This window comes from Pavona decussata, unplaced genomic scaffold (assembly GCF_977016875.1).
Source record: "Pavona decussata unplaced genomic scaffold, jaPavDecu1.1 SCAFFOLD_195, whole genome shotgun sequence".
Lineage (NCBI taxonomy): Eukaryota > Metazoa > Cnidaria > Anthozoa > Scleractinia > Agariciidae > Pavona > Pavona decussata.
Window position 1 is genome coordinate 2,581,758 of NW_028145604.1, and position 17,331 is coordinate 2,599,088.

General features: G+C 40.1%; 1 protein-coding gene across 3 annotated transcripts in view; it reads left to right on the top strand.

Annotated features, from left to right (window-relative positions):
• LOC146461750 (uncharacterized) overlaps nt 1-17,331 on the top strand; it is a 76,110-nt gene that overhangs the window by 51,853 nt on the left and 6,926 nt on the right. For 2 of the 3 annotated variants that reach the window (XM_085086562.1, XM_085086560.1), the window contains exons 45-59: nt 139-192; nt 793-846; nt 1,681-1,734; nt 2,172-2,225; nt 3,730-3,783; nt 5,614-5,667; nt 6,860-6,913; nt 7,621-7,728; nt 7,805-7,858; nt 8,283-8,336; nt 8,867-8,920; nt 10,130-10,183; nt 11,170-11,223; nt 12,137-12,172; nt 12,534-12,551. In XM_085086562.1, the coding sequence (XP_084942688.1) occupies nt 139-192; nt 793-846; nt 1,681-1,734; nt 2,172-2,225; nt 3,730-3,783; nt 5,614-5,667; nt 6,860-6,913; nt 7,621-7,728; nt 7,805-7,858; nt 8,283-8,336; nt 8,867-8,920; nt 10,130-10,183; nt 11,170-11,223; nt 12,137-12,172; nt 12,534-12,551 (810 nt within the window). Of the gene's footprint in view, nt 1-138; nt 193-792; nt 847-1,680; nt 1,735-2,171; nt 2,226-3,729; nt 3,784-5,613; nt 5,668-6,720; nt 6,775-6,859; nt 6,914-7,620; nt 7,729-7,804; nt 7,859-8,282; nt 8,337-8,866; nt 8,921-10,129; nt 10,184-11,169; nt 11,224-12,136; nt 12,173-12,533; nt 12,552-17,331 lie in introns of all 3 variants that reach the window. The other variant, XM_085086561.1, reaches the window with a different exon arrangement.

Sequence of the window (17,331 nt, forward strand, 5' to 3'; positions counted from 1 at the left end):
TGTAGTGTCGATTTTCCAAAACGTCTATTAAGAGATTTTTCAGAGGCATTCAACTAGAATATTTAAGTAAAATGCTTGAAAGATTATCTCTTGTGTTGCCAGACCAGACAATTGTTATTGTTTTTGTTTACTTTTCAGGGTGATCCTGGTGAGCCTGGAGCCGATGGCAAGCGAGGTCTGACTGGACAGCCTGTAAGTTTCACAGGCATTTGTTGAGATTCTAAGTTCGGTCGGCATTAAAAATAACAAGGGATTTAAAAAAGTGATCTTGAATACAACGATTATCAGCCGTTGATGTAATATATCAAACACAAGGAAGAATGTTTCATATAATTTCCAAACACCGAGAAGTAGGGTGAAAAAACGAGGCGCAGCCGAGTATGCCGCCACTATCGGAAAAATAAATTTATCATTTATTCACCAGGTTTAAAACATATTGGTATAAATCTACCAGCGTTCTATCACGAATGCTGTTCTCTTATTGGCTACACTACTCACTATCTATTCTGTTGTAGATAGTTAGTAGACTGAGAGCCTAACAGTTTACGGTTGTCGTCAAAATGGTGGCCGCTTCTTCGCGTTTTCGAAGTGTCTGTGAAGAGGATCTTAAACGATTAGTAGATTTATACTAAAACAATTAGATTATTCGCTCTCAATTTCTATCACGGGATAGTTGATTCGGGCTTCGCCCTCAACTACTACTATCACGCGATAGAAATTTGGAGCTCATAATCTAATTGTTAAACATGAAATTTCTTTGACACTCTTCTTATTTGAAATTAATCCTTACAGGGTCAAGATGGAAGACCGGGCGCACGAGGAAAACCAGGAGACAATGGCAAACAAGTGAGAATCAACCTTTCATAAACAAAAAACAAATTGTTAAAAAGACGTAACAGCTGATTGCCCATTTCGCGGTGGCAATTTCTGAAGTAAAAGTAAAAATAAAATAAATTTATTTATACACGGTTAGGTTAAAAGCGATGAGCTTGTGGGGCCGTGTAATTAAACAGATATTTTAAACAAAGAGAACAGAAACTCTCGAAAAATTCCCACCTGACAGGGAGGCTTACCAGTTGGCTATTTACAAAGCGTGGCCGAAGATTTTAACAAGGGACTACCCCAAGACAAATCCAAGCTAGTGGTCAGAGAGGAGGACTTTAACCTGGGTTCTCCAGATTACGAGTCTGCGCCTTAATTTCCACGATTAGCACCCAGCTGACCTCTTAGCTAAGTTGGTTAGAGCACTGGTGATCTAATTCATAGTTCGTTGGCTCAAATGCTTTTACCTCGGCAAACTAAATTTCCTTCACTTCAGCCCAAGGAATTATAAGGACAAAAGTCCTCACTTTGACACTCGAACATAATTTCATTCCACTTCCATCGCATATCATCAGATAAACCAACAAGTCCTCTGATTAATTTCTGAAATTTGCATGCTTGGCCACTGCATGATTGTAACAACAAAGACCTAAAACTGTGACGTTGCTTCGTTGTTTGTCTCATCGAAAAATACCAGGCGACTGTTATCAAAGGACAACTGTTATCGTCTCATAACCAACGTCCGATTCTGTACCACGTGACATGTTTTGTCCAATGAGAACGCTCGGGAATAAATCAGTGGAATATAATGGTCGATTGTTTCCAAGTTTTGTTCTTATTTTCTTTATTATTTGATAGGGACCCCCAGGCCCACCCGGCCCACCTGGGCCGAGAGGAGATTCAGGCAAAGCCGTAAGTATTGTTTTACATCAATCTCTAAAATTAATATTTAATACATATCTGCCTCATTGGTTAGCAGGCCGTATGCAGTCCTTAACCGCGGTCAAACGTGAAAAATAAGAAAAGTTCCTTTTTTTACTTTGAGAGCTCAAGTCTGTAAGGTTACTAAATTACTAAAAAATTACAACAAAGCAATGTGTGGCGTTTTTTTTTCCAAATTGAAACTTTATTATCGCTGAAAAATGCATGGTCACCCCCAATTTTCATTTTGGATACCAAGAGCACTTGCTGAGTTCTACTTTCTCCGCTTAGTTTTAAATCGCGCAAAAATATCTCTGTATTAGTAGGCACCTCCCATAGGAAACCCGAGTATCTCGAGATGCGCAGAACGTATGCGCAGTAGCAAAGTAGGCACCGTCCTTAAACTTTGTATTGCTGCTTTTCGTTAGGGTGATCCAGGAATCGCAGGAGCCCAGGGACCTCCTGGCCGCGAAGGACCGAGGGTAAGTTGCATGTAGCCTGGCGCGAAGGGCCAACGACGACACGAATCTCGTGTTGTGCAGCAAGTTTTTTGCTCTGTGAAGAGCGTTTAAGGTCATGACGTTCTATTCCATTCCATTCTGTTCTATTCTAGTCCATTCCATCCAATTCTGTTCCAACTAAAGGTTATTTCAAGTTGGACATAAAGGATTATCAAAGTGGTGAAGATTTTGTTCGCGTTTTCGAGACAGATGGATCGTAAGGGTTCTTCTTTTGGAAAACCAGGGTTTTCTTGGTATCTTTATTACCGAGTCTAAAAATAATTCTCAATTCTGATCGGTTGTCCGCCCGCCTTTTGCAAAGTACTGCAGCACTTGAGGAAGTCTTATTGTAACAGGATTCATGGTCAAGGTGGTTATTACGCGGGATGCCCTGAGGGGTATACCGTGTCTTAAAACGGGTCGATTTCCTTTTTTTTTTTCTTCGTCGTAGCCACAAATCGGTACATCAATTTATTCATTAAACTCTCCCCTCTCCTACTCGGGATGTATTGTTCTGATTGTCTTCAACAAAAGCAGGCCAATCAAAATCCATTCTTGTCGCGTATTTCGCGAGGGAGGTGACCCACTCAACCCTTAGTACTTGTGTGACGTCAAAGCATCATTTGATTTATTCATTAATCTCGCATTAAATTTGTGGGCGCCATATTGTTAACATGTTGTGGACTCAAGTGTGCCGTTTTCAAACGGAAAATTAACCATTTTGAAGCGGTAAATCGAAAGAATAACTTCTAAGAAGCACTCGACCTTTAAAACGATGGAAATTAGAGAGTTCCTGGCGAAGGAATCGTGCTTTGTTTGACAACTCTTGGACACGATGGGACTTAAGAAGAGGTCATTGATATGCTTACGGTATCGTTATGGAATTTCCGAGATTTCCGGTAGAACCTTAGTAGCGTAACACAAGGAAAACAACATAACGCAATCTTCCTGACTCAAACTATTCCATTAGCAAGGATAGTTTTATCAATTTGCGAAGCATACAACTGGAATAAATGAATCAGACACAGCATCACGCGTACATGCCAGTAAAGGCATCTTGTTTGCCAGAGATGATCGCTTGCTGTCAGTAAGAGCTGATCACGATGCGGTTACATTCTGATGCCAGAGGACTTACTCAGACAAGGTATTATGAAAGTGATAGAGCGGTTTTCAATTGAGTGTCGAAAAGAATTTCGCGATTACTTTGGTTTTGCATTACTACGTTCTGTGATTGGTTAAAAACAACCCGCGCCAATTTCTCAACCAATGGGAATCCAAACTACAACTAGTCATGTTTTGGCCTCACGCGTTTTACTCGCTTGACACCGGTTACACGTATTTGCTTCGAATTCTGATTGGTTCATTGTTTACATCTGCTACGATTGGTCAGAGCAATTACTTTGGTTTTGGTTTTACAACACTGAATTGGAAACCGCTCTAATGCATAGATATGCAACTGTGTTATGTTTGTTCCTTTGCTTGGTAGGGATTGCCTGGTACTCCTGGTGAAGATGGAGATGCTGGTGCTCCAGGAACTGCAGTAAGCAGAACAATACTTTTATAATTGGATTATTAGTTACTTTTCAGTTGTGTCCCCTAATTAGTATGGGTATTGCCCCAGTCTACAAGGCTTGACACTTTAAAGGGAGGGGATCACGGTTCTGCGCTAACCATGTATCAAAATACTTTTTCGCCCTTGCTCACTATGTCCGAAGCCTGTTTAATTTAATACGTTGTTTATGACAACAGCCCCTTCACCTGCACCACCTGTGGCAGAGTCTGCCAGTCCCGCATCGGTCTGCACAGCCACAGCAGACGATGCTCTAACCCCGACGCAGATCCATGATCTCCCGAGATCCACGGATGCCGATGATTGTTTATGAACCATTCGGAAGGGAATAAGTAACTCGGGTGGTAATTTTTTTCATATGATTGCATTACTTCGAATGCAAATAAGTGTAAACACATCGACTTTGGAATAAATCCTACGGGTCAACGCTAAATTCAATATCGACAATATGAGTACAATCCACTAGCATTTTCTGTGAATTTTGGTCATCAGTCGTTTTGCTTGGACCAATTATAGAATGTGATTACTGAAGTACATGTGAGTGGGATTTTTAAGGCCATAAAGTTGATAAGAAAGAGAACAAAGCATTTGGATTCATACACATGCGCTGAAATGTGAACCCCTCCCTTTAATAAAGCTTTCGTCATCATACGAAAATAATGTAATCTAAAATGTGTATGACACTGACTTATAAAACGTTAAAAACCAAACGTTTATAAAAACTTTAACAAGACGTTTCGGCCAAAAATCTTTGGCCTTCGTCGGTTTAAAAAATGACAAATAAGCAAACGCTTATCTAACGGTTCACAGTATGCGCGTGCTACAATCACGACGCGTAACGAACGATCACCGCGCGAGAGAACAGATCACGTGAGTGAGCTATAAATTCCAGGAACATCAATGTGTTCATTGCCCGTTAGATAAGCGTTTGCTTATTTTTCATTTTTTAAACCGACGAAGGCCGAAGATTTTTGGCCGAAACGTCTTGTTAAAGTTTTTATAAACGTTTGGTTTTTAACGTTTTATAAGTCAGTGTCATACACATTTTAGATTACATTATGTCCATTCCTGACTGCAATTTCAGTATATTTTATTTGATCATACGAAAATGTTCCTACTTTTAATTTTCGGACGACTTCTTGACACATTTCCAGGGATTTCGTTGAGATTTTAAACAGTTGGAGAAGAGGTTATTGCACATGTGCAGGATAGTCAACTCGGATATGTTCTTATATTGAAACATTGGTTGAGATGTTAAAAGCAGCTGGGCAAAGTTGTGTTCACAGATGGCCAATTTGCTCAGTGGCTGGCCCTTAATGAAAACCGTGAATTTCGAAAAAAAAATTCCTAGAAATTTTAGACTTTACACCTTGAGAGAATGTAACGTGTAAATAAAGCTTAATTCGTTTAACATATTTCCTTTTGGCAGTTCATTTCAAACACAACAATCTGCGGATATATTTTGAGCAAAAAAACAGTCCAAAGTAGAGTGAAGGGTAGCATACATTTTAATTGAAACAAAAACTAAATTACAAAGTCAAGTTGACCGCGGCGAGGCTGACCGTAAGATAACCTCAAACTCTGGACGGTCACTATTTTAAATCCATCAATCCTGATCCCCTGTGCTCCACGCTCGTGCCCGGTTCCCTGTTCCTTGCCCTTCGTCAGAGTAAACGTCAGCTGTTGAATCTCTCCACAGTGGCCATATTATCTCATCAAACCAAAATACTTGTTTCAACGCCCCCACCGACGCAGCACCACAGTTTCCATAGAAACTAACCCCCTTATTTATTTTATTAGGGACCTGATGGCCCTCCTGGTCCATCTGGAAAGCCTGGCTTCCGTGGCGACGATGTAAGTTGACTTGCAGTTTTACTTATTGCGTTCGCGTTAGAAAGAACGCACTCCTAATGCAGATTGGAGCCGAGATTGTATTGGTCAACGTTGATTGAATGAATGGATGTTAGGACGCTTATCTGGCATCCCCTGCAGATTTTGCAGGGGCGGCTAACATCATTATCAACCTTGGCAAAGGAGAGAGAGCTTGGTGACATCGAATGCACTCCCTAATGTTTGATTATTATTATTAGTATTTACTCGATTCAAATGAGACGACTTTCAACAATATTTGTAAACGTGTAAAGAACTGGGAGGCTTTCATTTCCGATAAAGATCGCTTTTATATTGGTGCTTTTCTCCCACGTTCTATAAATCAAGATTTGCGAAAATAGGTTTCAAAGAGGCTCATTTAATTTAGTAAGTGGTTACTGTCAACTTTTCACATGATATTTTGCTCTAGCTATGAAACAACTATCAAAAGAATAGAGACTGATAAGGGACTTCCAAGGCGGATATTGGAGCTCAAACAACAACTTTATTCACGAAAACAATTAAAATTACGTGTTCAGGGTAGGTTTCGTCTTCCTTATGAACAACATTCCGTAATCCAAACAGTACAGTTTTCCGTTACATTTCTTAAAGAATGAAAAAATTACTGGTAAAGTCGCTGACGGTATTTAATCGGATTCCATCCGCGTATATCAATTTAAATTAAATAAATAAAAGAAAAAATTGTGAACTTGCAGGTCGCTTTAAAGCTATTCAAGGCAGGCTCAAAGAAGAAGGGGGTATTAAAATATAAGAACAAAAAATCCCCGTAAACTCTAAAAGCAATCTAGAGTTAATCCGTTTGATGGACGCGATCTTATTTTATGGTGTTCATAATAATGACACGGCACAAAATCAAACATCACTACTTTAGACTTCAAAGCTCGTGAGTGCATCTGGCAGACCCCGATATGGTCATTTTCAAAATTTTAAGAAGGAATTTCTACAATGCGAGTTTCAATGAGTTTTCCTAAGTACTTTTAGCTTCAAGAGTTAGTCATATTTGTCTGCCTTTCTTAGGGAACACCTGGCCTCCCCGGTACACCCGGTGCCCCAGGAGATCGAGGTGAAAAGGTGAGTCAACCGATACTGTTCTCTCTGCTTTTTGAAGGGGGGATTTGGTAGTGGGTGCGGGGGGGGGGGGGGTTGGGTGGATTAGGGAACACCTGGTATCCCCGGTACACCCGGTGCCCCAGGAGATCGAGGTAAAAAGGTGAGTCAACCGATACTGTTTTCTCTGCTTTTTGAAGGGGGGATTTGGTAGTGGGTGGGGGGGGGGGGTGGGTTAGGGAACACCTTGTCTCCCCGGTACACCCGGTGCCCCAGGAGATCGAAGTAAAAAGTTGACTCAACTGATACTGATATCTCTGCTTGTTGTATTCATTATTAACGACAGAATCATACAAACCCATATTCATTTAGATTGTGCTGAAAATGTACTCTGAGATAAAACGGAAATTATGGAATATGTCAATATTGTGGATCCAATCCTAAAGTGTGACCATTCAAATTAAAGCTACTAAGCAGTACTTTCCTGTCGTGCTGTTTATTATGCTGTACAAGGTGATTATAACTTTTGAGTCTGTTAATGAAGTCCTAAAGTGTGACCAATCGAGTGAAAGCTACTAAGCAGTACTTTCCTGTGGTGCTGTTCATTATGTTCTAACTTTTGAGTCTTGGGATGAATCACTTGGAGTGTACTGTGATCACTCAAATAATTACAGTGCTTTTTTTGTTGTTGTTGTTGTACAAGGCGATTTTAACTTAAAGTGCTGATGCAATTGTGACAACTCAAATAGCAGCTAATGAGCATTGATTTCCCGTAGTCCTGTTTCTTTAAATCTTGAGTATTGTAGGAACGACCGTCAAATTTGTTGGGACACTTATTTAATTTAGGAATTTGTTCTGTCCATACAATAGGGTAGCAAAGGCTTCCCTGGAGCGGCTGGAAATGATGGCGGACCGGGAGCGAGAGGAGGGCCTGGACCGAGAGGTCCTGTAGGAGACCGTGGACCACAAGGAAAAGAGGTAAAGTCAGACTTGGCTCAGAACGAGGCTGGCTATTGTATCCAAGACTTGTTTAACTGGTATTTCCTGTTTGTAGGGTTCCGCAGGAGAAAATGGTGGTGATGGTGAGCGTGGACTGCAAGGAAACGGAGTAAGTTTTAAAAGCTTAAAAGCTTTTCTTGCTTTAGTTCATTTTGTTTTCCCGTTACATTATCTGTAGTATCCCACGTCTCAGGCCATCTTCGCGAACAAAAACGACATTAGAAAATGGGAAACCTGAAAAACCTGTCAACGACTTTAAGACCATCCTCCGATGGATTCAAAGCAAAATCGTAATTATCATAGTTATCATAATTATAATAATTGAGATCACATTTCCCAACCTCCTTCACGCTAATGGTTTCCTTTGTTTTCTCTTCATTTATTATTAACGAGTTCGAGAAGTAATATATCAAACCATCAGATATCCAAACACTGAGAAGAAAATCGCGAAAATTAATACTCGCGAAAATAAGTACGCGTGAAATTTAGCAAGAATAAGGTAATGTATATTAACTTAAACAACTTTCGTTCAGGGACCTGAAGGTGCGAAAGGAGTACGTGGACAACAGGGAACCAAAGGAGAGAAGGTACAAGTGGTTGTAATCAAAGTGTTTCCCTTCCTTTTCACTTTTGCAGTTGGAGAAGTTTAATATTACCTGAAAGCTGAAGCATCCAAAACTTTACAAGGTTAAAGGGACAATGTCACTTCAGGTGCATGCGCGTGTTGATGAGAAAGAAGCACTTTGAAATCGTTGGCCCAATTTTTTCAAATACCGTCGGAGAGTTCTGGAAGCTGTTTTCATCTGTTTGAATCGCGGTCATTTTTGGAAAGTTAGCTGAATTTTTTTACTTACAACATTCTTTAGTAATTACAGAAGCTTTTTGTTGCGATATTTTCGAAAGCTTTTGCAATGGCGGAAAAGCAAAAATCCCGCGACGAGTTGTATGCAAATTAGTCTCAGTCGGACTCCACCGCGCAAGAGTCGTAGTTGACATAGTCCCTTTTAGAAACACGTTGGGCAAGTTTGCACGAAATATTACCAACATGGTCCCAATATTTCTGCATGATCAATTTATGGTGGTGATACTTTGTGACCTTAGTACTTTTTTTTTTCAGGGTAACCGAGGTATAAATGGCTCACCGGGTCGGCAAGGTCCACGAGGCAGAATGGTAAGTGTTAATATGTGTTCTATTTTGTCTCCTTTTACGTGTAAAAGTAGACTAGGTTTTGATTGGCACTGAAAGGCAACTATGGGTTGGTACTTTGCAGTGTATTTAAAAAACCTTCGACAACGAACTGTAACTTAAAGGCCCTGTAACTGCGCTAGAAATTGATGGTTTCATTTAATCGACCATTATGCTACATTTAACGCTATAGTCTTAGTGAAGTCGCTGGTAGAAGGTTTAATGATTTGTGGCCTGAATCTGTTCTTGTCATTCAAAGAAAAAGAAAGGGCAAATGCATTTTGAAAGATATCCGCTTTCAAAATCCATCCAATTTAATCGGAAGACTTTTTAGCTGTGCTCATCGATAGCGAAAGCAGCTTACAAAATGCAGTTTTGGCTATGAAGAACTTGTAAGGTCATTACTTGCGCCTTTGGTTTACTATCTCAGATCACCAAACAGCCCCTGGCTGATCTTGTAGTGGCGCACCCAACCGTTTACATGGAACATAAGATAGTGATGATTAGTTTGTTAATTGAAACGCCTATTATAGTACAGAAAATAGGTCTCGCCAATTAGTTGCAACTCGTTAATTTTTGTTTTTGGTTACTCGTGATTTATTTACCTCCCCTAAATTCTATTTATTCTGTCTTTGATTGTAATAACTGTAATAATATTAATTATATTTTGTCCTTAAACAGTTGTAAGTCTGGCCCGCCTAGATAAGCTCTCGCTACCTGCGGGCCAGTCCCTTTTTTTGCTAAATTTTTGAATTTTGAATAAACCTGAACTTTGTTAATTGGGTGTGCGATCCAAAAGTTTTGTGAGCAGTTACCTTTTTGACTTGTAATGTGGTAATGTGGTGCCGACTGTTGACACAAACTAGAGAAAGAGAGAGAGTGCGCTGACAGGCACCTCATATAGGAAGGTCAAACGTCAAATAAAAGGACAGCACGAAAGCTCGTGGAGCTTCTTGTTTAAGGAGCTCTGACCCTCTTTCCCCCCCCCCCCCCCACCTCCTCCTTCCAATTAAGATGGCGCTGGAAGCTGTAAAAATGTCTGTCATGAGAAACAAAACTCTAAACTAATCATGTATGGCGGCGGTACATGGGAGATTGCTTCTGACTGGCTCTTTCGGTTATTTGCGTTATTTAGGACAGCACTTTGTTCATTTTTATCTTGATAAGCCATTTGTTCGTACGTTTCTCACTTAGGGACCCGAAGGAGATCCAGGATACAACGGCGATGCAGGACCTCAAGGAGAAAAGGTGTGTGTGGCATCTGTGCTGCTTTTTAGTCCCTCAGTGTTATTTTTGACTGAAGGGTACCTTGAACCTGGTAAAAACTGGCAGTATCTCTGCTGCGTAGAGCAGAAAATAGAACTCTGCAAAGATAGCTGTAGGATGGGGCACAATTTTAGGGCTTTTTACTTGTCTCCAACGAAACATCTTTGTAATTGGGCAGCCCACGCTTACGATATGTGAGGTTGGCCGTTGAGAATTAAGGTATTTGCGTGAAGATGGTGACAACCTAGCAGATTTTGTCGTTGTTCAGTCAGTAATTGAGCTCTTCGAGAAAACGTTAGTATTTTACCTTCGTCTATCTGGAGACCTCTACAAGGAGAATACGCCCACTTCTTATCGTGAGTTTGAATTACTAAAAGCTGTAATTTGCATCCGTTAAAGGCTAAAATTAATGGCCCTGTTATGTTAGAATTTAACAGATTATTGCAGAGAAACTATTTGCCTTTGGTCTCAACAACAAAAAGAACAACTCAATTAGACTAAATTAAGCGTTTCTAACATTACGTGACATTGGTCAAGATCCTCCCCCCCCCCCCCCTCTCAACAAAGGAAAGCTCCCGACCCCACCATAGACAATTTAGGTTGCGTTCGATTGACCTTATTCCGGAATAAATAAGACTAAGCGGAATGGCTGTTAAATTTCTCTTTTTAAGAAATTGGTAAGACATTTTTGCAAACTATTATATCGCTGACACATGAGAATTTAAGAGTCATCTCGTACTCCAGTAACTCCTAAAACCTTTTATGAGGGATTTCTTGTCATCGTTGTATGTATTCCTATTCCGGAATAGGGTCAATCGAACGCACCCTAAGCATTATTCTCTTTCCTTGTATCCTTCGCAAGCGTCAGTAGTGACACAACAATTGATCTGATCGACCAGAACGATGTAAATTATGCAAGAAAAAGTGAAAAACAGTGAATTTATTTTGAAGTTTGTTTATGTTTTCAGGGTGACCAAGGTTCCGAGGGAGAGACAGGCCCTGACGGTTTCACTGGTTTGCCGGTGAGCAATAATTGTTAGTTACCCATGAATTCACTTTTTCCACGATAATCTACGTTTCTGCGACATTGACGAGGGACGGATTCTGCCCGCAGCGACTTTGAACTTGGAAAACTCTTTTAATATTTGCGCAAACGACATGAAACTTGGAAGACTTTTTAGAAAGTTATCTTGGAACAATTTGATGTGGTCGGCTTATGTTCATTGACTTTGATGTTACCATGGCAGCCAATTCTTGACAGGACGTTTATCCAGAAAACGAAAAATCCCACTTTAAATGAAGAAAAATAACTTTGCTTATAGTAACTTGTATGTTTTTAGCTCATATTAGTGTTTTGTTAGGCGTTTTGATGAAGTTAGTGCTTCCTGAAGTTTTGGGGAAACCCAGAAATCCAAGATAGCGAATCCTAGATGGCCGCCATTTGCTAGAAATGACGTAATTAACACGCGATATGACTATAATAATAATAATAATAATAATAATAATAATAATAATAATAATAATAATAATAATAATAATTATAATAATTATTAACATATTTCTTTAACGATTGCTCATAGTCCTGCGTAGTTTTCACTTAGTTCCTCCAAGTATCTTTTAAGCACACGCTTTTAAAATGTTATATCCTTTAAAATTCTACCTGTTGAGTTTCCCTAATCAGTGCTCTGCGCTAAATATATTGACACATAAAAATTAAGTGCTCTAATTATTTTATTTTATATATATATTTTTTAGTTCTTTTTTCACGTTTCTCCTCCATTCTCAATATTGTTTGTATTGGAATAAATGTGGTGGAATATTTTTTTTCCCATCACAGTCTTGCGGCTTAAAAGCCCCATCAAAACTTTTTTATGTATGTTCTGCTGTGAGGGGAAATATCTAAACGTGCTGACCTCTGTTGTGTTTTGTTTCTAGGGTCCAGGAGGAAATAAGGGTCTCAAAGGCCGGCAGGTAAGTTTGTTTTGAAATGGAACTATAGGTGGATTGCCGCCATGTTGGTGGTAAAAACAAGAACATTTTCTCACATAGTTTGCATAAAAATGGAAGTTAACTCCCAGAGGAGAAAAATCTTATTGTTCCTATCCACGGGCATGGCCGCCGTGACGTCAACCTATACAGAAGTACGAATGATCATTTATTTGGAATCCGAAATTTCACTCGTCAAAAACATCGTTCGTCGAAGTGGTCACTTGAACAATGATATTGATTATTCACTACAATCTCCACGCCGATTTCTATTCATTTTTGTTCAGCTTATTTTAAAAGTTACCGCCTTTTAACTTTCAATTTGTTTGTTTCTTTTTCGTGACAGGGACCACGTGGATTTGCAGTAAGTTTATGTTCGTTGTGTGATTACCTAAATAAACTACCTTGTAGAGAGTGTGTTTACTTCGAATTCAAAGCCAGTTTGTTTTGGTTAAGTCAGATTTGGTTCATTTTTTGTATTGCACAGGTCACACCTCCATTAGAATCTATTTTTTGATGCTAATAACTGTTAGGGCTTAAAGTGTTAAAGGCCAAACACCATCGAGAAAATGGCCGTTAAAAGCGCACGGAATACAGTAGCCTGCGAGAGTAAGCGCCGGTTTCCGTTTTTTGTTTCATCCACCGAGAAAAGAGCGTCTATGGAAGCGAGCTTAGGCTGCTTGCTCCGTGACGTCAGTATCTCTCAACCAATCACAACTGGTTACTGTATTCAGACGGCTAACACGCGTGAGTCGTGCGTGTTACCCACCTTATTCGTGTGAAAACGTGTCTGCTTCAAATGTGAAGTAGAACACTGTTGTCAAAGAAAAACCTCGCTCACCCTGTTATGAGTACGAGATAATACACATCCACAAGCTTCAACTTCAAGAGCTTTTATTCCAGTACTTTTACTCCACACGTGATCCTTAAGATCACATTACAATACCTTGCACAGGACAACCAACTTATCATAACATCCCCCTTCTTAAGCTATTTAGCTGTCATAATGAGATCATGCTGATACAAGTGAAAACTGGAAAAGTTAACAACTCAACTGTAAATGAATCTACAATACAACTATATTACATAACATAATCCTTATGCCAAACTGGAACAGATCTAACCCGAGTAGAGCGACGCGGAGCCGAGGAGGCATCAGTATCGGGTGGGTATGGTTCCAGGTTAGCATCTGATTCCCTAGTTACACTTGGAGAGTTTACACTGGACTCCATAGTTACAGGCTGTGACTCATCAATGAAATCATCATTTACTATAGTAACAAGTGGTTCCTGAGTAAGATGAATATGACGCCTATTTCTTCGATACTCTCTACCTGTTTCATCAGTAACTATAAACGATCTGGGTGTCTCAAGTTTTTCTGTAACTACAGCACGTGACAAATGCTTGTCACTTGGCTTCTTGAACCTTACACTATCCCCTTCCTTGAGTTGGGGCAATTGTTTGGAGCCTTGGCGATCATAGAATTCTTTGTATTTAGCTTGTCGTTTTTCTAGTAATTCTGGAATGTCATGACAGACCTGTGGTACTAGGACTGATGGGTGAACAGGAACTCTTGTTCGGAGTTGCCTACTGAATAACATTTGGTTAGGCGAATAAGGAAAATTGCTTATTGGCGTGTTACGGTATTCCATTAGACCTTCATTCAAATTGCACTCCTTTCTCAGTAAATTTTTAACAATGTGAACCGCCTTCTCTGCAAGACCGTTTGCCTGACTATATGTGGGACTGGTTGTTATAATGTTAATGCCATATTGCATAGCATATTTCCTCATTTCTCTGGAGTTGTAGGGCATGTTATCCGCAATAAGAGTTTGTGGATAACCATGTCTCGAAAAAATTTCATTCAGGCACCGGATGATATCACTGCTGGTTTTGCCATTGACCCTAATGGTCTCAATATACTTTGAATAATAATCAATGACCACAAGGTAGTTTTGATTTTTGTGTTCTAATACATCTGATGCAACGATTTGCCAGGGTAATACTGGGATCTCTCGAGTTTGCATGGGTTCTTTGGTCTGCTTACTTTGATATTTCAAACATTTTTCACAACAAGATATCATGTCTTCAATATGCTTATTCATGCTAGGCCAGAATACCGTTGTTCGCGCATTAGCTTTGGTTTTCTCAATGCCGCAGTGACTTATGTGCAATTTCTTGAGTATATCTTGTCTCCATGCAAATGGAATGATAAGCCTGTTGTCCTTGAGAAGGATGCCATCTGTGACATGAATGTCATTCCTGACATTCCAGAAAGGCTTTAGAGAAGGAGGTACATCACGTTTGTGTTGGGGCCAACCTTCCATGGCATACCTGTTTAACATTTGCATAGTAGGATCATTGTGATTAAGTTCTCGTAATTCCATCAATTTCACATCCGAAATTGGGAGATCGAGAATTACACTATGAATAAAATGCTCCATGTCATGATGCATATTATCATCAGTGGGAACATTCGACTGATCAAATGCTCTTGACAGGGTATCTGCAATATAAAGAAACTTCCCTGGAACATATCTCACTTTAAGATTATACTTTTGCAAACGAAGCCTCATTCTTTGCAAGCGAGGGGGAACCTTGAAAAGAGGCTTTTTGAAAATACTTTCTAGCGGCTTATGATCAGAGAGTACTTCAATTTCTGCCCCATATGTATACATGTTAAATCTCTCACACCCATAAACGATTGCCAATAGCTCTTTCTCAATTTGGGCGTAATTGATTTCTGAACTTGACATGGCACGTGAGGCATATGCTACTGGTTGATTCTGTTGCAATAAACATGCTCCTAGGCCGTTTTTACTGGCATCAACTTGGAGTGTAGTAGGTAAACTTGTGTCATAAAATCGCAGGACTGGAGCACTACTCAGGACCGACTTGAGTTTAGTAAGAGCTGTATCGTGCTCTGGAAACCACGCCCATGGCACATCAGACTTAAATAAGGATCGCAATGGCGCAGTTAATTCAGACATGTTAGGAATATACTTGGCAAGATAGTTGATCATGCCCAATAACCTTTGCAGATCTTGCTTGCATGATGGGGTGGGCATGTTGTAAATAGCAGAAATTTTGTCTGGGTCGGGTGAAAATCCCAGTTCACTAACAACTTCACCCATGTACTTGACTTTGTTTACTCGAAATTGGATTTTGTCTCGGTTAAATTTAATATTTCGTTCTCGTGCCCTTGTCAACACCTTGCGTAAAATCAAGTCATGTTCTTGTTCATCTCTACCTCCAATGATGATATCATCGAAAATTGGTAATGCACCCGAAATATCACCAAAATGTTTTTCAACCATTTTCTGGGCCACTTCACTTGCGCATGAAATACCGAATGGCATTCTCTTAAATCGATATCGGCCAAAAGGGGAATTGAATACACAGAGAAATGAGGATTCTTCTGAAAGTTTTTGGTGCCAGTAACAATTTGACATGTCAACAACTGAGAAAACTTTGCAACCATTCAGAGTACTTGAAATTGTTTCAAAACTTGGCGGTTTGAAATCCTCCTTTTCAATGGCTTCATTCAAATCTGGTGGGTCTAAACACAATCTTAGAGTTTTGTTTGCTTTTTCAACGATTACTAAATTGCTAACCCAGGTAACTGGACATTCTACTTTGGCAATAATACCTTTTCTTTCAAGATCATTGAGGGTTCCTTCGAGTTTATCTATCAGTCTTAATGGTACATTCCGTTGTGGTTGAATAGTAGCGTGACTATTAGGCTTCAATTTAATGTTATACTCTCCCTCAACACATCCTAAACCTTTGAAAACGTCCTGAAATTCATCCAAAAGGGTGAATTTTTCCTGAACTTCATCAACACTGAGACCTATTTGTTCTACTTTGTTATTCAAGGTGATAAGCTCTAGGTCTAAACATGATTCTAAACCAAGGAGGGGTCGGACATTATCTCGGAGTACATAAAACTCCAAGGGTGTTGAAACCTTAGCCTCCTTTACCTTCGTGTCAAGAAGGCATTTGCCCACAGTATCTAGTTGGTTCCCTCCAAACGACTTAAGTAGCATGTTTGTTGGGTGTACCTGAGCATTCAACTCATTAGCCAGACCTAAGGAAATTACATTACATTCTGCACCTGTGTCAAGTTTAAAACTTACGGGAATGTCATTAACAAGTAGATCTGACTGAATGTTCCTTCTAGTACTACCTTGAATTTCCTCGATGTACAGACCCTCCAGCAGTTCATTGTTTCCCTTCTCCTCTACTTCCACGTGACGAACTCTTCTTTCTTCCGTGCCATTCTTCGATTTGAAGCAGCACCGAGCATAGTGATTTCTTCCATTGCAGTTGTGACACGTGGCTCCATGGGCCGGACAATTTCCCCTGTCATGAGACGCTGCACAGAATTTGCATTTCATTATTCTACGCGAGTCTTCGTTTTTAGATTTTGTTGTGTCCGCCGGTGGCTCTGTCTTCCTTACAGCGTCGATGTTACCCGTCTGAGTGGCTGGTGAGATGAAGATTTTCGAGTGTTCCTGAGATTGTTCCGTAATTCTGCATAATTTCATGGCTTTCTCGAGTGTCAAATCCGTCTCGCGTAGCAGCCGCTCTCGTAGTTTGGGATCATTTATGCCCACCACAATCTGATCTCGTATCAGAGAATCCTTAATCGCCCCGAAATCGCAGTATTCAGCTTTTCTTCTGAGATCTGTAACAAATATGTCAAACGAGCGATCTTCTTGAATGGTCATTCTGAAGACGTATCGTTCGTAGGTTGTGTTCTTACGAGGAACACAATACGTTTCAAGCGCCGTTAAAATACCTGCAACAGTCCTTTCCGTGATATTTACGGGAATGTTTGGTAGGGTTTTGAGCACCCGTCTTGCTTTGATCCCGAGAATACTTTGGATAGTTGCTATCTGTATGGCATCGTCCTTTTCGTGAAGGCCACTCGATATCCGATACAATTCCCACGCTTCCTTCCATTCCTTCCACACATCTGCGAGATTGAGACTATCAATATCCAATTCTGAGGGAGGTTTGATACGTTCCATGTCGGAGTTGGGAGTCAGAGAGGTTTCTTTTAAAGAGATCCTGGTACCATGTTATGAGTACGAGATAATACACATCCACAAGCTTCAACTTCAAGAGCTTTTATTCCAGTA